Below are 14331 nucleotides of genomic sequence, written 5' to 3'. Positions count from 1 at the left end.
ACCCCAAAATTGATATATAAAAAATAGAAGAAGCAAAAAAGGTCAACAAAATCACTTCATTCCGTGCACGTGTTGCATTTCACAAGAAGAGAAAAAAGGCACAAAACTACTACTTATCAAATTGCAAATGAAACCTCTCTAAGGTCAAACACGACTCTTTTTCGCAAATCAATTAACTCGGGGGTAAAAGATCAGAAATACAACAACAACGCACACAAACTCGGAAATTAAAACATGAAAAAAGACGAAAATCTGCAGCTTTAAACAAATGACATACCTTTCCTTGAAACATGTATCGTTACATATGAATAAAGACAATACAAAATACGATGTTTACATATCAAGTTCGGCATATGAGTTAGGTAGGTAATTGAAGACCAGAAGATCGAACAACACACACAAAAACAAAACAAAGATCTGCGTTAATCTCAACATTCATCAGATTCGTGATAACAATTACGGGTTATCTGCCCCAACCCCTCCCCTCCCCCCCCCCCCCCCCCCCCCCACCCCACCATCCTCCCTCCTCCCTTTCCAATTCCTGTATCTTTGGAGGAGTCCAGTGTGTATTAAACCTGAAGCAATTTCGATACCTAATGTTTCAAAAACCTTCTGCTGCTCTTTCGACACTTCTGAATAAATTACTTTACACTTCTTGTTTTCCCACTCATTCTTTGAACCTTGCAAATTTAGGAAAACCGTTTATTGAACGACGCTTCTAAAAAAAAAATTAAAAAATTAAAAGTTAATGTTAAGGTATAAAATATTTTAACATTATAAAATCGTCCGCCAATTATTGTCATAGTGTTGTATGAGTGCGTTTACAAACATGGGGACTGGCAATAGTTAAACTTCGTGCAAACGCTCTACATAATTCGTAAACGGACAGCAACCCGGCGGATACTGGGAGGGCTGAACAGTGATGTAATCCCGGTGTTGTATCCCGTTTAGTCCCCCCTCTGAAAAGGGCCTCTGGGGGACTTTTCAGAGCTAAAAAGGGCCCCCGGGGGACTATTGCCAAAATTCTCCCTCAACAAAACTTCCGCTCAGACGCAAAAAGGGATTTAAAAAACGTTTAACAACAAAAATAAGAATTGTTCACAGAATGTTAAGCAATTTAGCAATCTTCACTTCCCGCACGAGAAAACACAGAAGTACCTCCTTGAGCGCAACATTGACCTATTGTTCTCACGAATTTCACAGAACAAAGGCAGATCGACAGTTTTACATCAAAAACAAGCTTCCTTTATTCCTATACAAGAACATTTTACTGAAATAAAAGCAAGTTAGAAAGTTTCACTTGCCACACATCCAAACTGATAAGTGCGTCCTTTTGCGATACTGACCTAATGTTCTCCCGGTTTTAATACGACAAAAGCAGATCGACCACTTTAAACAAAAATGGCTTCCTTTTTCTCCTACGAGAACATTTTAGTGAAGTAAAAGCAATTCAGCCATCTTCACTCTAATAAGGTGCACGTGCACTCTAATAAGGGTTTTCTTTTGCGTTACGACGAAGAGATGGGGACGTTTCCCCTTCGAATTTCGTGTCGATTGTATCACCGGAGAAAGTTTGATTGGCTTTGTCTCCTCCTCCTTGTTGCGGGAAGGGTCCCGCCAACGCCTTGGAATCAATAACGGGACACAAAGACAATAAGACAGTCTTTCCGGCCCGACTAGCGCGGAGAAAATGTGCGCTTCCGAAGTATACTCTCTCCGGAATCAATAGGGCGAACAACGACAGGACAATCTCCGAGCCGAGCAAGCAGCGGGAAATTTATACTTGGGAAGCAGAGGCAGCCGGCAATTGTTGAGCTAAATACCATGTGTGGAACCCTCGCAGATGTGGAGAGAGCAGAGGTCGCGTAATGTGGGCTACGTTCGATGCTGCGTAGAATCCCCTCGAAGTTCCAGCTTCCCTTGCTTCTTTTGCGTCAGCGCCTCAGACTTAGAATTTGCAAATCCATGGCAATAGCCTAGAAAATCACGTCCTGGATGAAATGCTGGATTGGTGTGGGTGGTTATCTTCGTCACTTCACTGAGAAACTGTCGGCTACGCTTTGGGGATAAAACATGGGATTGGTGGTTGGACACCTGTGGCTGTTAGATTAAGTCTGACGTTACACAACAGTAGTAATCACCGCTGAGATGAAGTACCCGTCCAAAGAACTCTGGCATTTGCGAAAATGCTTGAGTCAACGCCCGAACAAAATACCAGCTTGTGATTGTACTTCCACATCTGCGTTAGTGACAAGGAAACAAACAAGCAAACACATATATACAAAAACGCACGAAAGAACCAATAAACAAAGAGATCGTTATCCATGATACTCTCTTTTGATAGGCACGATGTCCTGCCGGTAATTAATACAATAGCACATGCTTTGCCACAGATGTGCAACTTTTCAAATATAACTCTCAAATCCTTCCTTTCTTTCTTTATTTGGTGTTTAACGTCGTTTTCAACCACGAAGGTTATATCGCGACGGGGAAAGGGGGGGGGGGGGGGGAGATGGGATAGAACCACTTGTTAATTGTTTCTTGTTCACAAAAGCACTAATCAAAAAATTGCTCCAGGGGCTTGCAACCGGCACGGTTGGCCTAGTGGTAAGGCGTCCGCCCCGTGATCGGGAGGTCGTGGGTTCGAACCCCGGCCGGGTCATACCTAAGACTTTAAAATTGGCAATCTAGTGGCTGCTCCGCCTGGCGTCTGGCATTATGGGGTTAGTGCTAGGACTGGTTGGTCCGGTGTCAGAATAATGTGACTGGGTGAGACATGAAGCCTGTGCTGCGACTTCTGTCTTGTGTGTGGCGCACGTTATATGTCAAGGCAGCACCGCCCTGATATGGCCCTTCGTGGTCGCCTGGGCGTTAAGCAAACAAACAAACAAAGGGGCTTGCAACGTAGTACAATACTTGTATATTACCTTACTGGGAGAATGCAAGTTTCCAGTACAAAGGACTTAACATTTCTTACATACTGCTTGACTAAAATCTTTACAAACATTGTCTATATTCTATACAAGAAACACTTAACAAGGGTAAAAGGAGAAACAGAATCCGTTAGTCGCCTCTTACGACATGCTGGGGAGCATCGGGTAAATTCTTCCCCCTAACCCGCGGGGGGTTCTCAGATCCTTCTTTTTACAGAAACAAACAAAACACGTCGCCGTAAACAATAATGATTCCATGATAAAGAAGACAATGAGGAAATCAAAAGCAGGGTTCGTGAGGTTTTGATGAAAGCTGTGCAGATCAGCCGTAAATTCTGGAAACCCGCATATCCTGCATGGGACCTTGAATCGATCAGCAAACCCCTCTCACCAAACACCACATCATTTATTTAGTTTTGTTTGTTTTGTGGGGTTTTTTTCTTTCTCTTTTTTCTCTCTCATTTTTCTCTCATTTTTTTGCATCTGGGGCACCTCACTTCACAGCTCGCAAATCAGGAGCTCGTGGCGTGAAAATCAGCACGCTTTATAACATCTTATATGACAGGCAGTCATGGCCAATTCTGGAGAGCTGGAGATCGTGATGTGAAAAAGAGAAACAAAATCTCCCCACTTGCACGAACACTCTCGCTGGTACAGTGCAAGGAACAGGGCTGGGAAGAATCAGTGGGAATTTGTGTGTGAAAAACTTGAAGCAGAGAATAGACGAAGATTGATGAAAGACGGAGTTCCCCCCTGAGCAACGGAAGGACCCTAAACAAAGCGGCTAGCACGAGCCTACTGTTTATCCCTTTGTTTTATTTATTTATTTTATTTATTTTTGCACGAGGGTTGGAGATGGAGCTTGTTAGGACGTGTGGACCCAACAGGACAGAGATTCAGCTAATGCTGGAGCATCCTGGATTCCTAGCTTGCGGGTGTGTTGTTTGTATCAAGAAGACTCAGCGGCAAGAGTATAATTATGCTATAACATTGCTCAGACGTAGATATTCATGAATAGTTTAAAGACTGTAGCAAGATCGTTTCACCGTGTACCTCCATTCTCGCCCTACAAAAAGTAAAAAATATCAAGGAATGACAAAAAGTATGGGTTTTCCCCAGCAGACATTCATGTACAACAAGTGTACTCTGTGACAACTATACCATGCACATATATCTGAAACGTGTCTTAAATTTAGGACTATTGACATACACATTTTATTTTATTAAACTATACGAAACCTCATTCAAGTTCCCCCATCCCAACGTGAAATAAATACATTAAAAACTAAAACAGTAACACACAAACTTTGATTTGAGAAAAATAAATAACGGGGAAGGACATAGAATCTGCAGTTTGAATCAATTTATCTCAGCATTTCGCTCTTAAAAATGTACAAAACACCTAGTACCTTCCCTGAATTTGCAATGAAATGTAAATGAACTATGGTTTATTCCACAGCAACATTTTCAATTTGAGAGTCATAATTATGTCTTTGTCATGTACTGTTTAAATACAAAAACATTCTTCTCATTTGTATTATTTTTGATCACGTTGAATGTATGTTGTTTTTAATAATGACATTAATATTCATCTTACACTTTCAGTTCAAGACGCCTTTTGATTTTGTTGTTTAAGAGTTGAAACCGTTTGCTATATTTTGATTAAACACATCGTCACAACATACTCAATCGTTTAAAAAGCCGCACGAATTGATCATTAATTTTTGGTGGACGAACAAAACGAACTACTGTATAACTAGTGCTTACTCTGTTGATTAGTATCATACGTTTATGGTTAGTTCCAACGCAGTAGTCTAAGTCTGATTATAAGAGTAAAATGTGAAAAGTCGACCTAAGAAATATCAACTGTTAAACCCTTGTAACAGCGCACGTTAGTCAAGACAATCTCTGGGTAAAAGAATACGTTTTGTTTAATACAAGTTAGTGGCTAATAGTAGAAGCGTAAGCTCTATTTGGAGTCCACTACAGCGTGCTTTTGTCTTTCCTTTTGGGTTTTTTCTGCAGTTAAAAAAGAGGTATTGTAGCGCTGGGAAAGACATATGCTTGCACTAAAAACGGAAAGAAAATACCCTTCTTTGTCTTTGAACACTTTTTTCGGGCCTCCCAGATTTCTCTTTCGGCCCCTTGCTCGAGGTGGGGCAATGGGTCTTAGAATGGAGACCGGCCTGTCGTTCATGAAAATAAAATCACACCAGATCCATTACCAGCACAGCAAATCAGAAGGAAAAAAAAGCAGCATTAATACTCTGTGATCAGATGAGTTAGAGGACCAAAACTTCTGCGTACTACGAAAAGGGAAAACTCATGTCCATTGTGAGTTAAAGATGGCTTGAAAACCCAGTACAGCGGTAACAATAACATGTGTTAGACAAAAGTTAGCCTATCATATACGTAGCAGCTGGCACCCTATTGAAATACGGAGGGGAAAAAAAAGGGTAATATCGCAAGAAAGAAATAGTTTTTGGTTTCTTTTAGAACACGCGTATTACATGATATGGGACAATGTTTTACCTGTTTTTCACTGTATCTGTTGGGGTACTGTAAAACAAATACCAATACAGATACACAATTACTATCTCAGTTCCCGATGTCAAAATGTCAGTTGTTGTCTTTTAGAGATAATTATTGTTGACAAGTTACGTTTCCATATCCTTAAGCTTTCTGCGCTTTTCATCACTTTAGCTTTTAGTTCGTCATTGTTTCTTTCTTTCTTTATTTGGTGTTTAATGTCGTTTTCAACCACGAAGGTTATATCGCGACGGGGGAAGGGGGGAGATGGGATAGAGCCACTTGTCAATTGTTTCTTGTTCACAAAAGCACTAATCAAAAATTTGCTCCAGGGGCTTTCGTCATTGTGACATTGACGGAAAACAAACAAACCAAAAGACAAACACCGTCGCGATATAACCTTGAACGGTTGAAAACGACGTTAAACACCAAATAAAGAAAGAAAAAACAAACAAAACCAAAAAAAGCGAAAAAAAAAACCAAAAAACATCCAACCAAACAACAACCAAACAAAACAACAAAAAAACAAAAAAACGCACACACAGACAAAAACATAAACAAAACTAACACATACGAAGAATTGGAGAAGAAACAAAAGCAGATAATCACCCCAACAACCACAATGTATGTAAAAATCGTCTAAGCAGGTTTCCTGGTATGCGTATTTTGTGGACATATTTCTCCGGCTTTAGGTTTATTTTATTTTTTGGGGCCAAAACTTAAACCAACCGACGAACTTCATCTCAACCCTATACACCCATACGCAGATGTTATACAACCAAACTCTTCAACCGAGAAAAAAAAACAAAGACTTAATTTTCAGTGTCCCCTCTCAGTTAAAAAAAAAATAATCCACCAAACACCGAATTGAATTCATAGTCTCTATTCACAACCATATTAGTCTCCCAAGAGAGTTTAGCCCAAATAACCAATAGCTCACCAGAAAACCCAAGCTAAACCTTCGTTACCATAGCATACATGAACCAGTAATGGCCGAAAAAGAGAGAAGGAAGAAAAGTCATTACGGTGTATGATAGAAGCTGAAAGCAATCAAACATCACAAAATAAAATCTTGTGATACTTAGTGACAAAGCTCATAATGCAAAACCACAAGTGATTTCCTTGATAGGGATAAAGATATGGAAGTCACATATAAAAGAACAGGGGACAAAAGAATAAGCTGAGAGAGAGAGAGAGAGAGAGAGAGAGAGAGAGAGAGAGAGAGAGAGAGAGAGAGAGAGAGAGAGAGAGAGAGAGAGAGAGAGAGAGAGAGAGAGAGAGTTTCCTTTTTAGGATGCAGTCCATAAACTTATTCAATCTTCAACGCCAAAATATTAAATGAACATGAACATTGGTAATTGCATGGTACCTTCCTTCCCGTGCAGGCCATGTTGAAAATAATCACAGGTCCGTCCGAGCGTTTGCCTGGATAACAACTTCCCTACACTTGAACACACACGCAACATTTACAGCATGGCTGTTTTCTGCGCAGAGTTGGAATTGTTTGATACACGAATTTTGTAACTGACGCCTATTTCAATCAGTCAACCGAATTCAGCGACGTTCAAAGTCGCTTCCAGATTGAATATCAGATGCCAGGTGTATTTGTTTGTGGCTTATTTTTTTTTTTGTTTTTTTTTGGGGGGGGGGGGGGGGGGGCGATATACTTGTTTATTATGTAACCGAGTGCCGTAACACTACGATCACCTCGGGAGGCGAAGTGCAATCAAACAGGATTGAAAATGTTAGGGCTAATTTCTTAGCCCTATAAAAACTGTTATGCAAACCCGAAGGTTTCCATGAACATACAGACAATCGGAAACCACCAGACCCCATCACAAACAGAATTCCACAATCCACCGGTGTTGACTTAAAGGCCAACAACTCGGGTGCAGAGTCTGCTGTGAAAGGAGCGGTAGCCTCCCCTGTCACAATCACCCCCGCTTGAATGAACTTCGTCCCGAAGTTCCGAACCGGGGGACCACTGTCCATCCCAAGTTCGCAGAATGGGAACAGCAAGAAAATGTTCAGTGGTCATATTATGCCATTACCTGAACATATCATGCTGAGTCCCATCCCTGCTCGCAAGCACCAGATGTAACCGAGTGCCGTAACACTACGATCACCTCGGGAGACGAAGTGCAATCAAACAGGATTGAAAATGTTAGAGCTAATTTCTTAGCCCTATAAAAACTGTTATGCAAACCCGAAGGTTTCCATGAACATACAGACAATCGGAAACCACCAGACCCCATCACAAACAGAATTCCACAATCCACCGGTGTTGGCTTAAAGGCCAACAACTCGGGTGCAGAGTCTGCTGTGAAAGGAGCGGTAGCCTCCCCTGTCACATTATGATACTGTGGAAAAATGGCGAAATAGGCTAGATCGAGATTTAATTTCTATGAAAATATGCTGCGTTGCAAGAAAAGTACTCAGGGTAGACATCTAATTCAGCTAACAGAGACACACAAGCAGGTCATTGGATAAATGGTCGTGTACACGGGAAGAAAGGTATCTCTTCATCAACTCAAGTAAAACTTGAAAACAACATGCCAAACAAAACAAATAAACAAAGTGATCAAAAGACAACAGAGGAGTGAAACAAATCCGAACATACATATCACCAGTGGTGGTGGTAACTGTGATCCTAATTGACATTCCAGCATGGTATTTTCATTATGAAAGTCTGCAGGATTAAACTAAAAAACAAACAAACCTTCAAACTAACAAACAAACACACCCCAAAAACAACACACATTAAAAAACAAAGGTAACACTTGAAACCACCTGTCGACGGTAGTACTCGAGAATCCTGGGGTCAGCTGTGATAGCCTGTATGATGTGATGAAAAATCTTTTTTGCTGAGAGAGAGAGAGAGAGAGAGAGAGAGAGAGAGAGAGAGAGAGAGAGAGAGAGGAGAGAGACACACACAGAGACAGAGAGACAGAGAGAGACAGAGAGAGAGAGACATAGAGAGAGAGACATAGAGAGACATAGACAGAGAGAGAGAGAGAGAGACAGACAGAGAGAGAGAGAGAGAGAGAGAGAGACAGACAGACAGACAGACAGACAGACAGACAAACAGAGAGACAGAGACAGAGAGACAGAGACAGAAAGAGGGACAGACAGAAAGAGACAGAGAGAGAGTGTGCGTTTTTGCGCGTGTGTTCAATAGATGGGGTTTTCTTGACTGTATCCTAATACAGAAAGTAGCGTTTATGCCTTATGCTTCGATTTAAAGACTTTTTTGTTCCAAATCCTATTTGGAACCTTATTTTAAGTTGACTAGCAATATTTATCATAATGTTCTTATTATTATAACGGACACATGAGAGTATGTAGGTGGATATGTATGTGAGGATGCGGGTATGGATTTGTGTGGTTTGGTTATGTGTACGCGTATTAATGCGTAAACTTGATGTGTTTCGAGAGTGTGATTATATGTAATTGTCTTTCTGTTTCTTTTACATTCAGATGGTCAAGTTGTATTGAATTGAATAGGATGATATGAATTATAACTGCAGCTTTCACGAAAGGCATGCAATGTGTGAAACACAATTTACAAATAAACATGCTATTCACTCCCTGTTTGTTATAGACGATAGAACTATTCTCATCTAATTCTCAAAACAATCTGTGATTCACGTTTGTTTTATCATTTCACTTATAAGAAGCAAAAGCAACCAATTGTTTGAGAGAAAACATTTGACCGCGATTTGATATGCAATTCAATCACTGCGCTTAAAGAGCATCAGCAACCAACCGTTTGGAAAGAATTTAATCACGATTTGATTTGAAATTCTTCTTCTTCTTCGTTCATGGGCTAAAACTCCCACGTTCACTCATGTTTTTGCATGAGTGGGTTGTTACGTGTATGACCGTTTTTACCCCGCCATTCTGGCAGCATACGCCGATTTCGTGTTTCTATAACCCACCGAACTCTGACATGGAGTACAGGATCTTTTCCGTGCGCACTTGGTCTTGTGCTTGCGTGTACACACGAAGGGGGATAAGGCGCTGGAAGGTCTGCACATAAGTTGACCTGGGAGATCGGAAAAATCTCCACCCCATAACCCAACAGGCGGCCGCGGCCGGGATTCGAACTCACGACCTTCCGATTAAGAGGCCGATGTATTACCACCACGCCACTGCGCCTGTCGATTTGAAAATCAATCTCTGCGCGCATGCATTTTCTATTTCTTGCTGTCCATTTCACAAGCAGTTTGCGGTTGAACGTGAAGATTCGTTTGTTTGATGATATAATACTACATTTACTAATGACTTTATCTGAAGTATGACCATTACATGTGTTCCCCCTCCTGTAATACCATATAATGTCTGTCTAGCTGATCTACTGAACCGGTTTCTATACCATAATTATGTGCTTTCTCCACCCGAGTTACTTTTTTTGGCACAAGAGCCTCATATTATTCTCACCACAATTCGAGGTGCCAGACTCACGACACATTGCATGCACAATGATTCTAATTCAGCCTTTCAACCATGTTGTACTCTATATCACATCCCCTATTTTAAATTACAAAATATACAGCTCTTCGTTGGTTTTTCCACATCTACAAATATGTAAATTCAAGAGTTAATTAGATGTTGTCTAATTTTGCTTTTACCCTGTTGGAAATCATATCATTTGTTTATGCTAAAATGATTACGGAATTTTGAATTCATTGCACTTTTCGTCCGGCTAAGACATACAGTATGACATACACACACAACAGATAAACATTTGAACAGACATATACATAGATAAACAAATACCTACATAAATAAATGAATGAATGAATACATGAGTAAATACATAAATAAATAAATAAATAAACAAATAAATTAACACTACAGATGAATTCTATTGATGTTCAGCGATCGCAAAAGACGAGTGCGTGACAGGGATGTATATGTGGCACAGTTTGAGAAAATCACAACGGACATAATGGCATTATTCTGTGTCTACACAAAGGTAAACAATGGAAATAAAGCCTACCTCTGAGCACCACGTGCTTTGTCGCCATAGTCTTTGTTCCTCAGCTCGTTGATATCTCCGATGAGTTGGTTGAAAGACCTGTTGATAAAAAAAGAAAGGAAACAAGTTGTAACAAGAGGCGAAGCCTTCAAGGCTCACGTAAGAAATCGACAAACAGTAACACAAACTCAATCACTCCGTCACACACACACACACACACACACACACACACACACACACACACACACACACACACACACACACACACACACACACACACACACACACACACACACACACACACACACACAGTAAGCATAGGTGAAACTGTGCAAGAAAGCGAGACACTAGATCTGCCAACTAGTCTCGGCCCGCTCACAATAACAATGACCGAGACTTTCAGTAATTCCTTCGCGTGACGTCTAACCCTCTTACGTCATAATATGACGTCTTCAAATGTTAAAGTTTCTATCACACACGTCAAACACTTTTGACCGAGACGTAATCTTCTTATGCGAGCTTTATCCATAGACTCGGAAATGTTAAAGTTTCTGTCACACCTGTACACACACACGCACGCACGCACAGACAGACAAAAGTTAGCATCGCATAGGCTACACTTACGTGAGCCAAAAATGAAGAAAGCAGAATCGGAACAAAGCAGGTGTTCTTTTTATGATTGCTGGAACTGGAACTTGAGATTGTCACAACGTAATTTTATTTTTTTTTCAGGAAACTTTGTCTCAGCAGGGTTTTTGTTACGTACAGGATCGTTCATATTACAGTCATTTCAATTTCTGAATGCTCCGCAAATTTAAAGCCTGATTTGCAAATAAATATTTGAAACAAATATGATAATTGAGTAATAAAAATGATATTCACGAGACAAGTTAGATGTACGTCAACTGAAATGTAGCAGCGACTTCTGTGCAACTTCAAAGAAAAGGAGAGAAAAAAAATCCTTCGGGAAAAAGTTAAAGTCAAAATGGGCTTTCATTGAAATGGATTTATTTTCTTCCCTTTTGACGCACAAGAAAACTGTTTCAGACTAATTCCGATCAGGTTTCCGTCGACAAGAAAAGGGATCAAAGCATCTCAACTTTCGCGTTTCTGGCTCAGGCAGAAGTATCGGCTTGATTTGGAAAAGAGATAAATGAAGCGCAATAGGAAATTATCCTTCCACGTCAGTGTGGCGAGCGAAAGACGCATTCACCCATGAAAACCGAATATATTGCTTATTCGACTTAAATGACGACGCAAAGCAACTAAACTTCTTGCAGTTTTAATGGATGCATCAAAGGTTTTTCGTCTACTACAATCTGAACATTCTCAGTCATTTAACGGTCCTGATGGCAGTTTGTGAAGGACGCTTTTATTGATGGACGAGTAACGCAGTATCATTGATTTTAAATCTTAACAATAAAAAATAACAAGTCGCGTAAGGCGAAAATACAATATTTAGTCAAGTAGCTGTCGAACTCACAGAATGAAACTGAACGCAATGCCATTTTTCAGCAAGACCGTATACTCGTAGCATCGTCAGTCCACCGCTCATGGCAAAGGCAGTGAAATTGACAAGAAGAGCGGGGTAGTAGTTGCGCTAAGAAGGATAGCACGCTTTTCTGTACCTCTCTTTGTTTTAACTTTCTGAGCGTGTTTTTAATCCAAACATATCATATCTATATGTTTTTGGAATCAGGAACCGACAAGGAATAAGATGAAAGTGTTTTTAATTTGATTTCGACAATTTAATTTTGATAATAATTTTTATATATTTAATTTTCAGAGCTTGTTTTTAATCCGAATATAACATATGTATATGTTTTTGGAATCAGCAAATGATGGAGAATACGATAAACGTAAATTTGGATCGTTTTATAATTTTTTTTATTTTTTTTTTTTACAATTTTCAGATTTTTAATGACCAAAGTCATTAATTAATTTTTAAGCCACCAAGCTGAAATGCAATACCGAAGTCCGGGCTTCGTCGAAGATTACTTGACCAAAATTTCAACCAATTTGGTTGAAAAATGAGGGCGTGACAGTGCCGCCTCAACTTTCACGAAAAGCCGGATATGACGTCATCAAAGACATTTATTAAAAAAATGAAAAAAACGTTCGGGGATTTCATACCCAGGAACTCTCATGTCAAATTTCATAAAGATCGGTCTAGTAGTTTAGTCTGAATCGCTCTACACACACACACACACACACACACACACACACACACACACACACACACACACACACACACACACACACACACACACACACACACACACACACACACACACACACGCACATACACCACGACCCTCGTTTCGATTCTCCCTCGATGTTAAAATATTTAGTCAAAACTTGACTAAATATAAAAAGCACATTTTCTCAAAACAACTAAGAATGTATCATAATAATGTGACGGTTTTGTTTGATGTTATGCTCCTGGTGGTTATCCCTAAATGTGGTAAATTAAGACTCTTTTCTCCCTTCTTTCCTTTTTAAAAATATTTTTTTCAAAGAAACCCATTTCAATTCACATGTTTAAGGTGAAGGTAAAGCAAACTGTCACGTACGAAAGTCACAGTTTTCGATTACTTCGTGAGTCTTTGTTTCTTGAACAGTACTCCTTATTTTGGTACCGTTGTGTTCCTAAGACTCTGCACTGTCCTTTGATATAATGCTAACTGTGTATTACTGGAGAGAAAAAAAAGTATTGTTTAGTAAAAACAATAACAAACGTTCCAACAACCTACCTTTCTTGTTTTTTGATTGTGTATTACTGGATCAAACACGTGATAGTCGCTAATGAACAAAGTAGTTATTTGTTCCGATTAAGGTACACACTGTGACTGATTGGAACCTGGCAGTGAGGAGGGTATCACTGAGACAATTAGTTTACGTCCGTATGTACCAGTTTACGCATGTTTCTTGGTTTTTATTATCTGTTAGAGGAGGTAGATATCAGCAAAATATTAATTATGGCCGCCAATTGCATTTTATATTTTCCAAAGAATCTATTTCCTCTACCAGATAATCAAAACCAAACATGGGTTGAACTTGCAAGTGGAGGGTGCCTGCGTTCAATCTACAACGTCACCACTTTATGTGACCTGTCATCGTCACCAGCAACTGTGTGACATTCGAACAATGCCCTTTTAAAGCAATTTGGGATGATAGACTGCACACTTAACCGGGTTTTGGACTTCATTACCTTGGGGACTATAATTATGCTTCAACGCATTTCATTAGATTAGTACTGGCTTTCTTGAATTGGTTTTATTCCGAATTTTTTTTCTATTCTTATTTCAAAGAGAATAAAAGACTCATATAAACAAATTTAAGTTGTTATCTATGTTTATGTGTTTGTAGTTGTGTGTACAGAAGGGTGCTTGTGCTAACTGGCTTATCCCCTGTCTATCCTTCCTATCTCACTGCTGAGTAGACACAATTAGGGGGCAAGTCAACACAGGGTTTTATTATCTTGGGATGGCCTGTCACTTGGTTGTGACAATACACAAGAGCATAATTAAAAGCGCCTCTTTGAAACGCATGACTTCCCGACAATCGTGTTCAGCTTGGAAAACTCTCCGATCACTCTTCCGATTTCCGCAGAGAAGTAAATCCTGTCCAGGATGACAGTGAAACGACTTTACTGTTTTTGCTTAATACGCCCAGCCGACCACGAAGGGCCATATCAGGGCGGTGCTGCTTTGACATATAACGTGCGCCACACACAAGACAGAAGTCGCAGCACAGGCTTCATGTCTCACCTAGTCACATTATTCTGACACCGGACCAACCAGTCCTAGCACTAACCCCAAGCAGCTGAAAACGAAATCTATCTAACCACACGGAAAACCGCCTGTTCGTTCTACCAGTACCACCCAC

General features: G+C 40.0%; 1 protein-coding gene and 1 long non-coding RNA gene across 2 annotated transcripts in view; one reads left to right on the top strand and one right to left on the bottom strand.

The window, feature by feature from the left end:
- The window catches only part of LOC138958551 (uncharacterized), a 147813-nt gene that overhangs the window by 40974 nt on the left and 92508 nt on the right, over positions 1-14331 (top strand). The gene's annotated exons all lie outside the window — the stretch shown is intronic.
- The window catches only part of LOC138957218 (cGMP-dependent protein kinase 1-like), a 92277-nt gene that overhangs the window by 19334 nt on the left and 58612 nt on the right, over positions 1-14331 (bottom strand). The window contains exons 10-11 of the mRNA XM_070328370.1: positions 10465-10542; positions 4906-5119 (exon numbers count right to left, since the gene is read on the bottom strand). Of these exons, the coding sequence (XP_070184471.1) occupies positions 4906-5119; positions 10465-10542 (292 nt within the window). The remainder of the gene's footprint in view (positions 1-4905; positions 5120-10464; positions 10543-14331) is intronic.

This window comes from Littorina saxatilis, linkage group LG2, assembly GCF_037325665.1.
Source record: "Littorina saxatilis isolate snail1 linkage group LG2, US_GU_Lsax_2.0, whole genome shotgun sequence".
In the NCBI taxonomy this organism is placed as follows: Eukaryota; Metazoa; Mollusca; class Gastropoda; order Littorinimorpha; family Littorinidae; genus Littorina; species Littorina saxatilis.
This window is presented reverse-complemented; position numbering and strand designations above follow the sequence as displayed.